At 45.3% G+C, this 18690-nt stretch overlaps 1 protein-coding gene across 1 annotated transcript in view; it reads right to left on the reverse strand.

Moving 5' to 3' along the window:
• Positions 1-18690, reverse strand: part of LOC137796925 (MICOS complex subunit mic25a-like) — a 42007-nt gene that overhangs the window by 14633 nt on the left and 8684 nt on the right. The window contains 4 exon segments of the mRNA XM_068595185.1: positions 6673-6743; positions 14829-14857; positions 14860-14911; positions 17146-17166. Coding sequence (XP_068451286.1) covers positions 6673-6743; positions 14829-14857; positions 14860-14911; positions 17146-17166 — 173 coding nt within the window.

Consider the following 18690-nt stretch of genomic DNA (forward strand, 5'->3'; position numbering starts at 1 on the left):
CTCAAAGCAATTACAGAATCATGCACATACGAATGAGCTCAGCCTTCGCTGACAAATGCACACAATGGATGTGTGTGTGTGTGTGTGTGTGTGTTTGCGGTGCGCGTGTGTGAGATTAACTGTTCCTCTGCATTGGTATGCATATTGTGTCGGCCGAGTGAGAGTGTGTGTGTGTGTGTGTGTCTGCATGTGCAGTGGAGGGGAGAGCGACAGGATTAAATAAATCACTGGCGGAGAGAATATTCATGAAGAGAGAAGTGAATGCAACCTGAGAGACGTGACGGAGACTTATTAAATGATAAATAACGCAGCTGACACACACACACACACACACACACACTGACCCCTCCTCTCTGCGCTCAGGACACAGCGAGCGTTGGTGCACATTGCGTAATGTTTGGCCAACAGATCACTGACGAGGTGTTATCACGGTCTGTGGAATCCACTGTTCATAAGAGCGACAATCACATTACAGCGAGTGTGTGTGTGTGTGTGTGTGTGTGTTGGCTTGAGCTGTTATTAAAATACATAACAGCTCTTTAATATATATGAGTTTGAAAAGAGGATTTTCAGAGGTCGGCCATTAAAAAACAGAATTTGTTTTGTTGTGTCGGTCAGTTTGAAACCCGTCGCCAGCAGGATTCAATCACATCTCTGAATTACTGCCCGAGAGTCGCAGATAGCAGCAACAATAGCCCCGAGGTATTAACTGCAGCTCCAATAGAAGAAAAACTATTCAGCAAGAGAAACTTTCTGATACCAAGAGTGTTTTAATAATGGAATCTGAAGCAGAAAATTGCCTACGCTAATCTCCGCCAACTGCTTCGTGTGACAGAAATTAAAGGTGAGCTCTTCTTAGGAAAGCATTAGCCGCCCAGCTAGCCCGATAGCCGCCTCCTGCGGAGAGAAGCGGCCATCGGCCGCAGCGGTTTGCAGAAGTCGTGCAGGAGGTCGGGCCAGATTAGGTTCAGCTTGTTAAAGTATTTCATTATTTTGTGCCTCACCTCGGCAGCGTGCGGGTGTCATGAAGACAGCTCAAGTTCTGAGTTGCTGCAAAGCGTGACATTAGGGAATAAAGCAATAAGAAGAAAAAGGAAAAATCGTACGGGCGCAGCATTTTATTATTCTCTCTGTGTCTAAGTTGGTGTGTGTGAGAACAGTTATTAATGTATGATGACAAGGATTTGGGTTCCCTTTAAAGCAGCCACAGCGCTGCACTTTTGTGTTTTAACATTACGCTGAGTGGAGGGGCTGGATCACAAGTCACTGCTGCTGCGATCAAAGGGAATAGCAGAGCCGGCTGTTGTGTAGTGAGAGGCTTTGTAACGCTGTACGACACCACGAGGATAACATCCACCACTCTGCACCTCAACGGAAATAACCCTGACTTTCACAATCACAGCAAAGCATTCTGGGAGTCATCATGAATCACTTATCCAAACGCAAGTGGTCCAACACACGACAACCATAAGCTCCTAATCTGAGAGACAGCCCAAAACCTCACAGCGTTAAAGTCCACCAACACCAGGACGACGTCTCAAAGGAGAAGCAGTCAGAGACAACTTAGACCTGGACCGGACGTAGGAACACGGGAACATGAGAACATGGGAACGGAGGATTGTGGGGTGGTAGGAACGTAGCATTGTAGCAACGTGCAATCATAGGTTTGTAGGAACGTGGGATCATAGGAACGTAGGTTTGTAGGAACGTGGGATTGTAGGAACGTGGGATTGTAGGAACGTGGGATTGTAGGAACGTAGGTTTGTAGGAACGTGGGATTGTAGGAACGTAGGTTTGTAGGAACGTGGGATTGTAGGAACGTGGGATTGTAGGAACGTAGGTTTGTAGGAACGTGGGATTGTAGGAACGTGGGATTGTAGGTTTGTAGGAACGTAGGTTTGTAGGAACGTGGGATCATAGGTTTGTAGGATATGAAACTGGGATCGTACGAACATGGGAACATAGAAACCAGGAAACATTGTAGGAACGTGGGATCATAGGAACATAGGTTTGTAGGAACGTGGGATCGTAGGGGCGTGGGATTGTTGGATAGAAAACTGGGATCATACGAACATGGGAACGTAGAAAGCAGGGAACGTAACATTGTAGGAACGTGGGATCATAGGATAGGAACGTAGGATCGTAGGTTTGTAGGAACGTGGGATTGTAGGTTTGTAGGAACGTAGGATTGTAGGAACGTAGGTTTGTAGGAACGTGGGATTGTAGGAACGTGGGATTGTAGGAACGTGAGGTTGTAGGATAAGAAACTGGGATCGTACGAACATGGGAACGTAGAAACCAGGGAACGTAACATTGTGGAAACGTAGGTTTGTAGGAACGTCGGTTTGTAGGAACGTGGGATTGTAGGAACGTGGGATTGTAGGAACGTAGGTTTGTAGGAACGTGGGATTGTAGGATAAGAAACTGGGAGCGTACGAACATGGGAACGTAGAAACCAGGGAACGTAACATTGTAGGAACGTGGGATCTTGGGATAGGAACGTGGGATTGTAGGTTTGTAGGACTGTGGGATTGGAGGATCGTAGGTTTGTAGGAACGTGGGATCGTAGGATAAGAAACTGGGATCGTACGAACATGGGAACATAGAAACCAGAGAACGTAACATTGTAGGAACGTGGGATCTTGGGATAGGAACGTGGGATTGTAGGTTTGTAGGACTGTGGGATTGGAGGATCGTAGGTTTGTAGGAACATGGGATCGTAGGATAGGAAACTGGGATCGTACGAACATGGGAACGTAGAAACCAGAGAACGTAACATCTTAGAATGGAAGGTTTGAAGGAACTTGGGATCGGAGGCACCCCCGAGCGCAGGAGAAGAAATCTGGGATCGTAGGAACCGGGCAGCTTTGAGAAGGACCCGCTCTGTGAGCCCGGCTGATCGATCCCAGCAAACTCAGTCTGAGGCAGTGCAGGGAGCGCGATGCGAGGGGATAAGCAGCGTTTCATTAAAACAGGTGACACGCGGGAACAAGATAAGAGGCGTGTGCACGTGTGACATCGGCGCTGAGAGCTTTTCAATCAGCGGCCCTCGCGGTTGGACGAGTCGCTCCCGTCGGGGTGATGTGGGGTGAGACGAGCTCTCTGAGGCGCCTCCTGCTATCGCCGCCATCGCTCGCCCTTTTATCTCCACTGCTGCTATTCCAGCTCGCCGTCTTTTAATTTGTAAGCTCCTTTTTTTCTCCTTTAAAAAAATAAATAAAGATCTTTTAGAGAAAAACACTACAGCGTTCAAATCTGTGCAACAAAGATTAATAATCTATCATAATGACTGTGGTTCATACAACCGGCTGCACGTCACGCTGGTGTTCTCCTGTGTTTTAAATGCTGCTTGTCCTGTTATCACACATCTGTTATTGCACTGAATTGATGAATGTGTGGTAGCCTCATTGATAAAGGAGCTCCATTGGAAATCTGAATTTACATTCATAGACCTCCTGCAACGGCACGGTCCAGGTCTGACCCGTCTACTTCTTTTTCAGGGTTGTTTGTGTACACACACACACACACACAGAGTGTGTAAGTGGCTGCAGGCTTCTCTCTTAATGGAAACTCGTTGCTGGACCACGCGGTGCAGACAGGTCTTGTCTCTTGTGATGACGAGGAGTCGACTACCTGTTGGGCCACAGAGATCCGTGCAGTGGGCTACCTGTCTGCTTCACTAATTGGACACGCTCCCCACACACACACACACACACACACACACACACACACACATACAGAAACGAGAAAAGGCACACACACAAAGTAAAGTAGATACCAACCCACATGAAAGAAGGCTTTTAACCACAACCTGTCAGCAGCTACTTCCTGCTGAATCCTCCCTCAGACGTGCACCTGAGCTTCACTCAGCTTCTGTCTCTGCAACGCTTCGAGGGTAACAACTTTTCTTTTTAAGAGGATTAATGTATTTCTTTTAGATTATGAGGTACGCTAAGCTGCAATGTTGTGGGTCTCTCAGGTGAGGTACTTCTGTGGAGTCTGACACCCCGAGGCCGGGCTAATGGATGAACTTCCCTCAGATGTCCCATGTAGGGCGAGGCGGGGAGAAAATAGCCCGAGATAACATTTGACCACTCAGCGTGTCCCCACTGGAGGATGATGCTTTAGTTCAGAGAGCGAGCCGTCCAGAGGAGGAAGAGGAGGAAGAGGAGGACAGGAACCCAGGAGGCGTCCTCAGGTGTGAGAGGAAACTTTTACACTCAAAAGAGTCACAGCGAGGAATTAGCAGCCAGAGTGGGACGACGACAACTGCTCATGAACAACAGGAAACGACTAAAGCAAGGTGTAAAGGTGATAGCTAACTGAAAGCTCTGCACCTGAAAGACCCTTCCAGCAAAATTGGGAGTTAGGAGCTTTAAATGCTGTGAAACATTGCATTGAGTAATTGTCGTGCAACTCCATGCATTATGCATTTGTCCCTATCACATAAAGATGAAATACATAAATAAATGTCTTCCTCTGCTGCTCCTCAGTGAATCCACTGACCTGAACCTCTTCATTCAGACGAAGCCATTAGTCAACAACACCTTCCTTCAGAGCTGAGACCTCCACTGAGTAATGTGCTGCAGTCTCATCCCTCCATTGCTTCCCTTCAAATATGCAAATGTTATGTATTTTTTAAGCAATTCATTCTTCAATGATCTCTTCATAGTTACAGGATTATGGAGTCCTGACTCTTTATTTCACTACCTGTCATTGTGTTGTTGTCGTTGAGGCGTTCTAACCAAGCTGCCCAGAGGAAGAATACTTTAAAATCACTCCTCTTCATCCTCACACCAGCAGACAATATGAAGACACAACAGGAGGGAAGTCACAAGAAAAAGATGCTGAGGACAATAAATAAAAAGGAGAAAAAACTACAACCACGGGGAGAGGAGATAGAAGAAATGTCAAATAATTAAGAAAGCCAGACAATAAGAGAGAGCAACACAGAGACAGAAGAAAGACACATCTTCTCTCTACACAAGCGGCAGTGTGTCCTCCCGCCTCACCGGGTAAAGAAAATAATGAGCGAGTGGTCAGCGTGGTGAGGAATGACAGCGTGACCGCGGCACAATGAACCGCTGCCCGGACGCCGCCAACACGGCGAGCACGAGGACACGACGCGTGTCTGCGTGTGCGGCAGAGATACACAAGGAACACGGGAGGGAAATGTTGTGTGTGCGCGGAAATAATGAGCGACACAATGCGGCAGGACGAGATGAGCTTCTTTTGGCAAACCGGCGGCGGTTTGATCCCCGGACCTCTTCCATGCAGCGACGCACAATAGCAGATCCTCGCTAATGTAATCACTTGGACAAAATGTTGGGACGCGAATTGTCGGCTGTTAAATTTAACGGACCAGGTGCGAGAAGATGGCAGAGGTTACTACCCATCATGCACTGCAACGCGGGCGAATAGAGCAAGCAGACAGTTTTTCCTCTCGCTGCTTGCAGGAGAGAAGCAGACGCGACAACACTATTCATACATGTACTGCTAGCACAGCGCTATAAAGCTCTGGATGCAGGTGAAAGAGTGAAGAGACAGAAGGTTAGGTTTCTGTTGTGTCTCATTCATTATTATTATTATTATAATATTGTTCTAATAATACAAGTACTGGACATCCTGACCCACAATCCAGACTAGCTGGTGGAAGAAGAAGAAGAAGAAGAAGAAGAAGAAGAAGAAGAAGAAGAAGAAGAAGAAGAAGAAGAAGAAGAGCTATGGAGCGCCACAAAACTACACAACATAAATCTTCCCTCGACGTCAACGCACAAACGGGAACGTTCCCGTTTGTGCGTTGACGTCGAGGGAAGATTTGTGACGTGTAGTTTTTGTGCGTTTTGGTTTCCAGTCGAGAGGTTTTCAAGTTGTTTGTTTGCAGCGTTTGATCAATTTAAATATCAACGCAAAACTTTCCAATTAACCGCAAAATGACATTATTACTGTTCTGCAGGGAGATTGTTGTACATTTCTTTGTTGTGTTTTGTGTGTTCCTGGTGAATGTCATTAGACTTGGAAAAGGAAAAAGAAACATTTTAAAAGAAAGCAAAACTGAACAGAAACAATAAATAAAGACTAAATAAGCAGCAGATGTTTATGATTAACCATGAAGTTATTTTTAGAAATGATTCAATACAAACAACATGAGGGCAAACTGTACTTTGAGAGTTGGTGATAAAGATGAAAGTACAGCATATGTAAGTAGTGTTTTGTTACAGTCATCTTATGACAAAATGACATGATGGAAAATATGTTCAGCACATGTTTGACATATTTGATTCAATCCTAAATGTCTATATTATTTTTTATTTCAAGCAGTGACCGCTGTCAGAAGTATTTAACTCGTCATTCATCCAAAGAGACACAATAAAATCTCCATTGAGTGACAGTCTTATTGCATAAAGAGCTATTAGATGATCATCACTCAGCCTGTTTGACCTGTGAGGCAGAACTGAGGGCGCCTTCACCCTCTGGCCTCTCTCTCTCTCCTCCGCTGAGGGCGTCACACGACGTCTGCCTTACATTTAGAGTCGCCGCCCTCAGCTAACATGCTACGTCAGCTAGCGAGAGGCTGGCACACATCCAGCAGCACCGCGGCAGAGAGCAGAGGCGGTGTAATGGATGTTGTGAGCGTGTCGCTCCGCAGAGCAGCTCAGAGCTCGTGTTTACCGGATGGAGGCCTCGGCTGCAGCCGCCGCCTGGTCGTACCGCTCGGACGTCCGCTGGTAGCTGTCCAGGTTCTGCAGGCAGAGAGAGAGAGAGCCGTCACTCAGTGGTGCGACGCCTTCACTTTACACCCAGCGCAGGCGTCTACGTTATGACATTCACACATCTCATTATCGCAAAACACAAAACTGAATTGTCTGAAGTCTTCAAATCAAGTCCCACGAGTCAGAGCTTCACAACTTGCATGATCTCGTTCACATTAACACTTTCTGAGCTCCAGTTCAAGCTGTAATCCGCCAACGATGACAACAAAGTGCATGACGCACCTCATCGAATGTCACATTGGTTAAAACAGTGATACTCACACATCTGAACGCTGCTCTACAATGTTGTTTTCATGCATTCAACCTTTTGGAAACTGTGTGAAAATCCTCCCGCTCCCATTTTAAGTCCCAGCATGCCCCATTCAAACAATCTTTTGGCATAAAATATGTAATATTTCAAATTTTTTAACCAATCGACACAGTTTTTGACTGAAACTCCTTCCTAACAGGACAAGACTTTGTTTTATTGTGATTGTTGTTGCAGATTCTGATTCTTTAGGTCCTAATCTTTCCAAAAAGGTGTCTTATTGACGCTCCAGGAGGCTTTTTTTGGGGAATCTGGCTCATATCATGCTGGATGTTCATAGTTATGATCAAAACATCTTTTAAAAGTGATTTTTTGGCAGATATACATTTTTTTCCCAAGACTTTGCTGAACAAATACATACAATAAACACAAGTATTGGACTTAATTTGAGGGAAAAACACCTGGTGTTCACGCTCCTGCACGTTCAAGTGGTTTCAGATGCACGGCGTGAGCGGCGGTCTGCAGCGCTGAGCGAGTGTTTAAAATCCTCCTCTCCTAAAGTCACTGTGTCAGAACACACTGAAGGCAGTTTGTCGTGAAACAAACACGAGCGAATCTCTTCACCGCGCAGTAATCACCGTCTTAAACCAATAACCAAAGCGCTCACGCTTTTACTTAATTATTCCCCATATTCCCAGTAGATGGGGTGACGGGAGAGGAAGATAATTGAAGTGACGGAGCAGGAAAAGAGATGGGATCAAACACAAACCTCCTCCACAGCGCCCGGCCCTCCACTCCTCCCCCCCCCCCCCGAGTCATTTTCATATCTCATTATTTCACGCTGCTCCTGATCTGAACGTCTGCTGTTGGAACAGACTCACGTAATGTCAGATCCATCCTTCCCCTTAATCCTATCTGCTACTACACTGAAATAATCTGCAGCTCAATCCTGTTCTTTAAACAGGAGACGGTGAAGAAGTGATGAGGAGGAGAGGTCGTTCACCTGCAGCCAATCACAGGGAGACTGAGGAAATACACTACATTACTTATTATAAATCATGGACTGCTCATCCATACTTTGCCATGTTTGATGCTTTGGAGAAGGAAGATGACGTCGCCTCTCTTCAGCATGAAAACCTGCGTTTGGCTCGGAAACCGACGTATTATTTAAATCAATAAAAATATATTGTGGCAGCAACTCCGCCATCTGAAACTAAGATACACAAACACATAAATGTGTCCAACTCCAGTGTACGTTTCTTAAGAAACGTCCTCCCTGCAGCTGTTTTCGGGGACAGGACTCAGGATGCTGCTGCTCTCGCTGCTCAGTCTCACGATTCCAGAAGATGTGCTGTGGGTTTAAACGCCTCGACGGCAGCTCTGAAGAGATGAAGCGCACTTCATCCAATCAGCGAGCACCTTTGGAATAAAAGACAGTTCCAGACCTCCGACCCTCCGCCCGCCTGCTTTATTAATCTACTCAGCATTAATCTACTCGGCATAACTAAATGCAGGCATGAAAACGGGTAAGGGATGAAAAAGGTGAGAAGGACATTACGGGGGAGGGAGTGGAATTCACCTTACTCCAAAAAAAAAAAAATATATATATATATATATATATATATATATATATATATATATATAGATATATCTATATCTATATATATCTATATATATATATATATAGATATATCTATATCTATATATATCTATATATATATAGATATATATATATATAGATATATATATATATATCTATATATATATAGATATATATATAGATAGATATATAGATATAGATATCTATATAACTATACATATATAACTATATATATATATATCTATATATATATATAGTTATATATATATATATAGTTATATATCTATCTATATATCTATATCTATATATAGATCTATATATATATATATATATAGATATATATAGATATATATATATAGATATATATATATATATATAGATCTATATATAGATCTATATATATATATAGATCTATATATATATATATATAGATCTATATATAGATCTATATATATATATAGATCTATATATATATCTATATATATCTATATATATATATATATCTATATATAGATCTATATATATATATAGATCTATATATAGATCTATATATATAGATCTATATCTATATATATCTATATATATATATAGATCTATATATATAGATCTATATCTATATATATCTATATATATATATAGATCTATATATATAGATCTATATCTATATATATCTATATATATCTCTCTATATATCTATATCTATATATCTATATATCTCTCTATATATCTATATATATATATATATATATATATATATATATATATATATATATATAGATCTATATATATCTATATATATATATATATATATATATCTATCTATCTATATCTATATATATAGATCTATATATATCTATATATATATATATATATATATATATATCTATATATATATATATATATATATATATATATATATATATATATATATAGATCTATATGTCATGCGGCTCTTTTCTTGACAAGTACAAAGATCTCATTTTGAGAAACGGCCGCTGGAGACATCTTAACGCTGATTGGCTAAGACTCGACGCATCACATCAAAGATGTTCTCTTTATGAAGATGATAACATCAACTTTTCTCTGCGTCTCAGAGTCCAATCTCAGAAACGCTGGCGCGGTCGCGCGGCTCCAAAAAGGAGGACAAATACGCGTCCGACTTGATGCTGCGCCGGACGCCGGGCAGGGCATTGAACACCCGGACTGTCCGGCCTAAATCCGGACGTCTGGTCACCTCAGTCCCCTCACCTCAGAATCTACCTCCTCAATAACGGAAGCGTTAGCTAATAACTTTCCACCGGAGCGTTAGCTAGCTGGCTAACGTCGCGTTCTCTCCTGCTGTGTTCAATGACTCAACTCATCAAACTGTTACGGCCGTGTCTACTACCGAACACTTTACGAAGTATACTGCGATACAGTGCACTATAACACAGAGCACTAACATATGTAGTGCACTGTGTCGCTGATAAGCGCTGTATAAAATGGAACACTTACGTCAACCAATTGGCGGAAGTGACGGACGCAAATCTGTTCGCGGCACCCGCGAAAATTAAGCCGGAAGTGACGTCCGCAAATCTGCTCGCGATACCCGCGAAACTAAAACTGACAAAATTTACGCACTTCTTACCCTAGTTTTGTCCCTTGTGTTCCCCTTTCTCCAACCCATGTGGAAACTGCGACACCTCCACAATCGCGGCAGGAGGATATAAATAAATTAATAAAAAGCTGGCGAAATGGCTCCTCCTCTTCCGCTACGTAGCCAAGATGGCGCCCGTTCAGTGCGAGTAGTGTCCATCGCTTTACACTACATTTTTTGACCGTTTGCAGTGCGCCATCCGGGTACTTTCAGTGCACTGAATTCTGCTGGTTTTGTCAGTTTGGCGCACTGAGCACTGAATGTCAGTGCTTGAAGTGCACAAGTGCGCGGTAGTAGACACGGGTCAACAGAGCTCCTGGGTAACTTAACTTAGATATGCCATGAAATATTATATTACCATGCACTCGCATCTGTTCGCAGTTCACTGAACACCCCCCAACCCAACAAAAAAAACTCATCGAATCTACACGATTCACATTGGTCACCTATTTTGGTTTCAAAACGGCGAATTTCGCCGAAAGGTGAGGGATTTTCATGTCTGTAAATGAGACCAAGAAAAATACCTGATACTTGAAATCAAGTCCTGGAATTATAAACATTAAAGAGAGAGTGAGCTTCCCTCCTAAAGCTGGTGCAGGGCTCCCCGGGGATGTGTGAGGAGAAGCTAACTACATTTTAGCGTCTTAGCCTTTAGCCTCGGGTCAAGGGCTCAGTGGGGACTCCACACAGGAACGCTGAGCTGGAACTTGAAAGTCTGTTTGCCTTGTGGGACATCCAGTGTTGGAGCCAAGATAACACAAAAAAAAAGCTCCACAGGGGCTTAAACCCACCAGGGCCTCGGATTATGCAGGACACCGAGAGCGGAGCAAGAAGAAGGTTTAAAGGAAACTTCTCAGAGACGAGGCCGAGGCTCAGAGAGGTCAGAGGAGGTCAGAGGAGGTCATGTGGTGACTCCACTGAGGAAGACGATAGCGTGGAGGGATCTGCTCTGTTCCAGCTGTTTGCACCCTGACAAGCCCCAGAGAGGGTTAGCAGAGGAGATGAGGTAGTAAAGAGAGGAGAGAAGGTAGGGAACAGAGAGGAGAGAAGGTAGTAAAGAGAGGAGAGAAGGTAGTAAAGAGAGGAGAGAAGGTAGTTACACTGCAGGCGCAGATACAGGAGCAATTTAGGGTTAAGTGTCTTGCTCAAGGACACAACACGGCGAGCAGAGCCGGGGATCGAACCGCCGTCGTCCACATGATAAACCAATCCATCCTGCAGCTCTGATCCATAAAAACTATACAACTATAGGATTGAAGTGAATTCAACGCATGACCAAACGTTTAAGTGCTAAAATGCTGCTTGAAGTCCGTGCTCCTCAAATATTTTATTCCAGATTATCAGTTACGGCGATGCTGCGCCTCAGATCAACAGAGGAATATGAATGAAGACGTGAATGTGTTTGGACTGCAGCTTAGTGGAGGGGACAGAGAGGATGTCTGTTGTTTCTGTGTGTTTCAACATGTGTGTGTGTGTGTGTTGACAGAACAGACCCAGCTCCCATGACACCAGAGGAGTGGCAGCGCTATCACCGGCTCACATGCCGAGCTCTTCTGTCATGTTGCACCCACGGGGGACAAAAGCCCAACGTGGAGACAGGAGGGGGGTGATAACCCTCAACGGGGGGAAAGCGAGGGTTTTGGGGGTTTTGGGGGTGTTGGGAGGACTCGTGGCGGGGATTAGTGTGGGTGCATGCGTGCTGTGGGTGTGTGTAAGCTCGCATGCATGCAGGTGTGTGTGACTAAATCTGTGTTTGTATATGAATGCCTGTGTTGAGATGATCCTCACACACACTCGTCTGAACAGCATCCAGCAGCTGAGGATGGAGATGATGTTAGGATGGTGGGGGCGGGGGAGGAGGAGAGGGGGGGGGGTTCACGCTCCACGCTTGGTCGAAGGATTAATTTCCTCTTTCTTTTGGAGGCAGCAGTCGGCTGGGGGGGAGTGGGATTAAAAGAGGTGAATTTTAAACTGAGACTTGTTTACAGAGTCACAGAGATGCTGCACCTGCACACTGGCACGAGATTAGGGAGGCGTGGTGCACACATGCACGGCGCGGAAAGGACTGGGAGCCAGAAGAAGTTGAGGATGCACTGGCGTGTTGGGAAGAGGAGGGATGCAAAGCAGTGCGTTGGATCGGCCGCTCGATCACAATCACTCCTGACGTGACGGCACGCACACAAACACGCCACAACAAACACACACGCATGTGTCGGCGGTGGATTCTAACAACATCCACAGCCTTTCCACAAACACAACAGTCTGTTATCGCCATTCATCCCTTAAGCAAACTGGACACACACACACACACACACACACACACACACACACACACACACGCAGCTATTAGCTGTCAGAAGCTAAGCTCAAGTAAAATGTTGATTCAGGGAAAGATCACACACCAATTACCAGCGGATTCTGCTTCTAATCTCGCTGCTCTCGCCTTTCGGCTTCAGATCATCAACACATCAGAGCTGTTGCATGCTGGATGAGTGTGTGATTGTGCACGTGTGTGTGTGTTTAATGTTCCCCAACAACACAGGAACACTAAAGAGCTGTGAGGTTCTGCTCAGGAGCTGGAGCGCCGGCTGAGATTCAAACACAGACGTCTTCACGCGCTCGCCGTGAGGAGAGCGAGACCGACCGCTGCTGCAAACTGAGACTGACACGGGTCATATACATGAATGCAAAACACAATTCAACATTTAAGTGGCCATTTATTTCAGCCCAGCTGCTATTTGCCACAGGTATGAGAGTGTGAAAGGACAGAAAAATAGGGGGGAAGGAAAGGAGGGCTGGATGAATGGAGAGCTAGATTGGAAAATGAAGGAAGGGAGACGGACGCCGGCTCAGGAGAGACCGTTTAATGCACCGTCCATACCGCCTCTTTATCTGCCGCTCTCAGTCCCTCTCTCCCTCTCTCACTTCCTCATCCACATGCAGGTCAGCTGCGAGCAAGTGAGGGCTGGAAAAAAAGCGATAGAAAAAGGCGACTGCGGCGGAGAAAGATAGAGCGTCCTGCACTCCTCTGCCAATCAGTCTCCTCCGTCAAGCATTGCAGCGCTCGCTGCTCGCCGCTCGGCGTGCAGCGGCCCTTCCCTTCAACGGGCCGCGTGAAAGGTTTCCTCAGAGGCCGAGAGGAGGCGAGTGAGGAGACCAGATAAGAAGGTCCCTCGGCTGCCGGGCGACGGCACCGCCGGATGGAGGGGGAGACGGGGGAGGGAGGGGAGACGAGTCCAAAAGAGTCTCCTGAACACTGGAGGGAGAGGACGCGTCGTCCTGAGCGTTTCACCTTCCTGCATAAGCTGCTCTCAGTTATGATGCATCCTTAATAAAGAAGTACATCTTACTTCACCCGTTAGTCTTCTTCACTTCACCTGCACGCTCCGTCCGTCCGAACAGCGCAACACAACTGTTGTTTGGTGCAGAATAAATGAACTACAACTGTCGGTTCGTGCACCACAAAGAAGTTGTTCGTGAAAGACACCCGGTCTCTTTTTTTATGACGCTAATTTAAGATGAAAGCCTGTTAATTATGAACAATACATTGTTGTTTGGGATGTGTACAAAGAGAAATACTGCTGACAATGTCAACAACGATAATAATAATCATTATTATTGGCATTGGAATAAATAAGTATGTAATCAAATATCTTTGTAAAACCCTTTTTTTCAATATTAACAACATTTCACGAAAACATTGCTTATCATTAAGTGTCAGAAGGAAGCAGCATTCATGTGTTCATTATTCTTATGAGTCCCTCACCTAATTTAATCTCAGATTATTGTTTATCATTTCTGTTAAATGGTTAAAGGCTCAACTCCTGTGTGTCTGTCGTTAGGTTATGAACATGCTGTTTATTCTATTTTAAACTTTGATTGTTGCTCAATGTAATCCAGGAATATGTAATGTTAAGATGAATCCTGACAGTTTGAACCTCTGAACTCCATCATGAAGCCCCGCACACGACGACGAAGGTGATGAAGGCGAGGCTGAGATTAGACGGCCTGAACTCGACCTCGTCCTCACAAAGTGGAGCAACGCTCATCAAGCCACCGAGTGGCTCCCACAGGGTGCAACACATCAACAGCTCATCAGTGCTCAGACGCAGCAACAACGGTCATAATTTCTTAAAAGCACCAACAAACTGTTTTGTTGTTGAGAAAGAGCAGCTGGAGGGCAGCAGGAACAGGACATTGGATTAGACGCCAGAGTGAGTCATGACTCTCTGAACGTTTCACTTCATTTTGTGACTCCGGCGAGTCGGCTTGACATTTCCACGAGAGGAAAGAGCGTCTAGTGTCTCCTCAAGAGTTTCCTCCCCAAGGAGACGCAGAAAGATGTCACGTTAGGACTTCATGATGTTCCTGATGACGTCTGCAGGACGTTCATCTCCTTCATAAGTTCATAAGTACTACTCTCAATGCAAAAGAATCATTTGATTAACGTCTTGGAAGGTAATTAATGCCACTCAACTCATGCAACTCAATCAACGCAACTCATGGACACACTTCAGGAAACATGTTTCCGTTTCCTGGTGGAAGTGTTTAGAAGATGGAAAAGGTTCTCACCTTCTTCTCCAGTATTTCCAGCTGCTCTTATAGAAGCTGGATATGGCGGCCAGCTCCTTCTCTTTCCTCATCAGCTGTTTTTTCTGAGAAAGAGAGAGAAGAAGAAGGAGAAGGAGAAGAAGAAGAAGAAGAAGGAGGAGAAGAAGAAGGAGGAGAAGAAGAGCTGTAGTCAAGTGATCGTTTCCCACACTAACATGACCTGTGAAGGCAAAAAGTAAGAAAAGAAAATCAATCTAGACTAAAAACATGTTTTATTTGACTAAAACATAAAATTCCCTTCTTAGCTGATGAGAACACACACACACACACACACACACACACACACACACACACACACACACACACACACACACACACACACCTGTGTGACCTCTTACGTCCTCTCCTCTCTAACATCACACATCTAGAGTCTAACACGATGCTTAAGTTTCTCTCCTCGACACCACAAAGTAAAACACAAGATGGCGTCCAGAACTTACAAAGCTAACGAGGCGGCATGTGAGTGACGCGGCGGCGGCGTGAGGATGAGGAGGAAGGCTTTAACATGGAGGCAGAGCGGCTGGAGGAAGAGGAGCAGCATGCAAGCAGGAAGAGGAGAAGCACCGAGGAGACAAGCCGCCGGCTTCAGGACGCTTTGAGACAAAAAGATTCATGTTTTAGGAAGAGATCCACCAGAAGACGAGATGGAGCTACACAACGTGGACTCTTCAGTGTGTCAACGTGCTCACACATTCCCACTAAAGTGGATCAAATAACAGCGAGAACAGAATTAGAGAAGGAGTACAAGGAGCTATTTGCATGTGAAATAAAACAACAGGTCTAGTCAGAGGAGCATCAGAGAGGCGTCCTGCTGGATCGAGTGCTGCCAGCAAAGGATGCAGAGCGCTAGCTCGTTAGCTCCTGCCGTCATCAGGCCGAAGCGGATGATTGAAGTGGCCAACGAGTCGGCCATCTTGCTTCTTTCTCCCCCTCTGCTGAGTTGCACAGCAGCGGCCGGTGTGATCGGTAACGTCGGCCGGAGGAGACGCACGTCAGCACTTTTCTACAAAAGAAATCCCTGTTGTCACTCGGCGAGGTGGTTAGCGCGCAGCGGCGTCTTACAGGTATTAAAGAACATCTGGAGGAACGAGTCGTCGCCATGCAATCAACTCAATGTCTTTCTCTCTTTCTACACTACTCAATCCGAACACAACATAAAAGCAACGATCACACACTCGGTGTGTGAGGTGTGGTGCGTTTAAAACACACCACGCGCTGCGTCTACATCCACAAAGTTGACTGCAGCTCGCTGGACGGACAATACTGCGTCTGAGAGGAGGTTGGTCGTGCTGAGGACAGCGTGCGGCCGTTCAGAGGACATCAACAGCTGTACGGTGTGAATGCCACGACGCACAACGCTGAACGCACAACGGGAGAGGCAGCATGTACATGCAGGACACAGGAGGGCTGAACCCTCTCACCAGCAACACTGTGGGGCATGAACACAGGGACGCCGGCAGAGAAAAGGCAAAATGGGGCATAAATGGATGTATGATGGAAATGGTGTGTATCACAAACACACACACACACACACACACACAACACACACACACACACACACACACACACACAGTACAGTGTGTTGTGCCATGGTGTTATGTTGACAGATTGCGACACCCGAGTTGTGCATTAGTGAGCGTGATACAGATCAGATGGAGCAACACCATCTTCTCCGGATGATCTACTCGTCTGAGCTCTTTGCAGACATCACACCGTTACACACACACCGTTACACACACACACACATTACATGCATTGTAATCCAAACTAATCTGAGCCTTAACTTAACAGACACATGCATCCCCAAAGAGCACATCTGTAAATCCCTGCACGGTGCGCGCTACACTTCCCCGTCTCCAGCGGCGGTTTGCTGCTTCAGGGCTGCGTGTGTGTGCGTGTGCGTGTGTGTGTGTGTGTGTGTGGTGTGTGTGTGTGCGTGTGTGTGTAAAATCACCTCCGCCAGCAGCACAGATGATGTGTAATTTTCTAGCTGAATACCTCCAAAGTGTTGTTGTGTGGAATGGCGGGCGCTCACGGCCTCGCTTTAATGCACAATGAAAACATGACATTTGAATGGAGGAGAGAGAGAGAGAGAGAGAGAGAGAGAGAGAGAGAGAGAGAGAGAGAGAGAGAGGGAGAGAGGAGAGAGAGAGAGAGAGAGAGAGAGAGAGAGAGGAGAGAGAGAGAGAGAGAGAGAGAGAGAGAGAGGAGAGAGAGAGAGAGAAGAGAGAGAGAGAAGAGAGAGAGAGAGAGAGAGAGACCGGCAGTGTTTGCTTACCCAGGCATCCAGATCTGCTGGCTAGGAGGCAGAGGAGGAGGTTAGTGAGGAAGATCACGAGACAACGAGGAAAGATGCAAGGCAGGAAAAGGAAGTGAAGATAAAGAAAGGAGAGAATAATAAGGAGAGAAGATGCATCAGAGAGGTCTGTGAGAGAGGGAGGTTAACAGTCACAGAGAAGCTAACACCTGTACGGGCTGCTGGGTAGTTTAACACACTGATGATGAGATATATGAATGTCATTTTGGCCTCTAATATTCATAATGCATCCAACGCTTCCCTACATTCATACTGACACCAAGCAACTGGTTTATGAAGGTATGAAACGTATGAAACTATCTGTAATGACTCATCACAGAAGCAGGAAGGTGCTTCTTCTCTCCTCACGCGACGCAAACACAGATCAACAGTTCAGTGTTCGGCTTCGGCTGCTCATTTAATTCATGCATCGGGTGAAACATCTGATGAAAACTCACTGAGCTATTACATATTAAACCATGTAAAACTCATAAGTCTCAAGGCGGCTCAGCTCGTAAAAAACTGAGCTTCTGCACAACGTCCCATCAAAGAGACAATATCTCTCTCTTAAAAACACAATAAAACCAAATAATGACAAACAGAAGTAATTAGAAAGGAGAACTAGCAGCATTCTGTTGCTTCTCATATATATATATATATATATATATATATATATATATATATATATATATATATAGATATATATACACACACACACACCATGTTTTCCTCAGTGTGAATTAAATACTTGACACATTAAAAGGTATTTTCTCATTTAATGAAAAATGAAAATGGGCTGGAGTGAAATTCCAGGCATGAATAAATATTTCCAGATCCACACGTTTGCGCACACACACACACACACACACACACACACACACACACACACACACACACACACATCACAGCAGTCTGATTGAATCTCAGTATTCCATCAGCAGAATTATGATCAATTCAGATTTCCTGAGGAAGGATGTTTGCTCGTCATCATCCAGACGATGCAGATGTGTCTCAGACGTCTCTTCACGGGGTTTCAGCACAATACGACTCCTCTGAAAGAGGATATTGCATCACTGCCCCCCGTTTCCCAGCATGCTTCACTGGATGAGCCTCGGCCATCACGTGAACCTGATGGAGATCCAAACAGGTTCAAGCATCTTGGTTCATGTGGTGTGTGATGCAGAGGAGCCTCATGCTGGACCACCACGCACTCCTGACTGGTTCAGTTCCAACGCAGGAAACAGGACGTTGTATTTGGGCGTGTCGAGCCCCGCCCACTCAGGTAACCCCGCCCACTCAGGTAACCCCGCCCACTCAGACCCATCGCCCCCAGTGTGGCTGCAGGGTCACAGCGGCTGTCATGCTGCCACGCCTCATGAAGACACCGCTCAGTTAAATGAGGTGAACGCACAGGAGACTGTGTGTGTGTGTGTGTGTGTGTGTGTGTGTGTGTGTGTGTGTGTGTGTGTGTGTTGGGTAATCTGCATAACGGATACAACCAATGCCATCTGTTTAACCTCCATGCAC

The sequence above is a fragment of the Clinocottus analis genome, unplaced genomic scaffold, assembly GCF_023055335.1.
Source record: "Clinocottus analis isolate CAN_PGR_092001 unplaced genomic scaffold, fCliAna1.0.p SCAF_3, whole genome shotgun sequence".
Classification (NCBI taxonomy): domain Eukaryota; kingdom Metazoa; phylum Chordata; class Actinopteri; order Perciformes; family Cottidae; genus Clinocottus; species Clinocottus analis.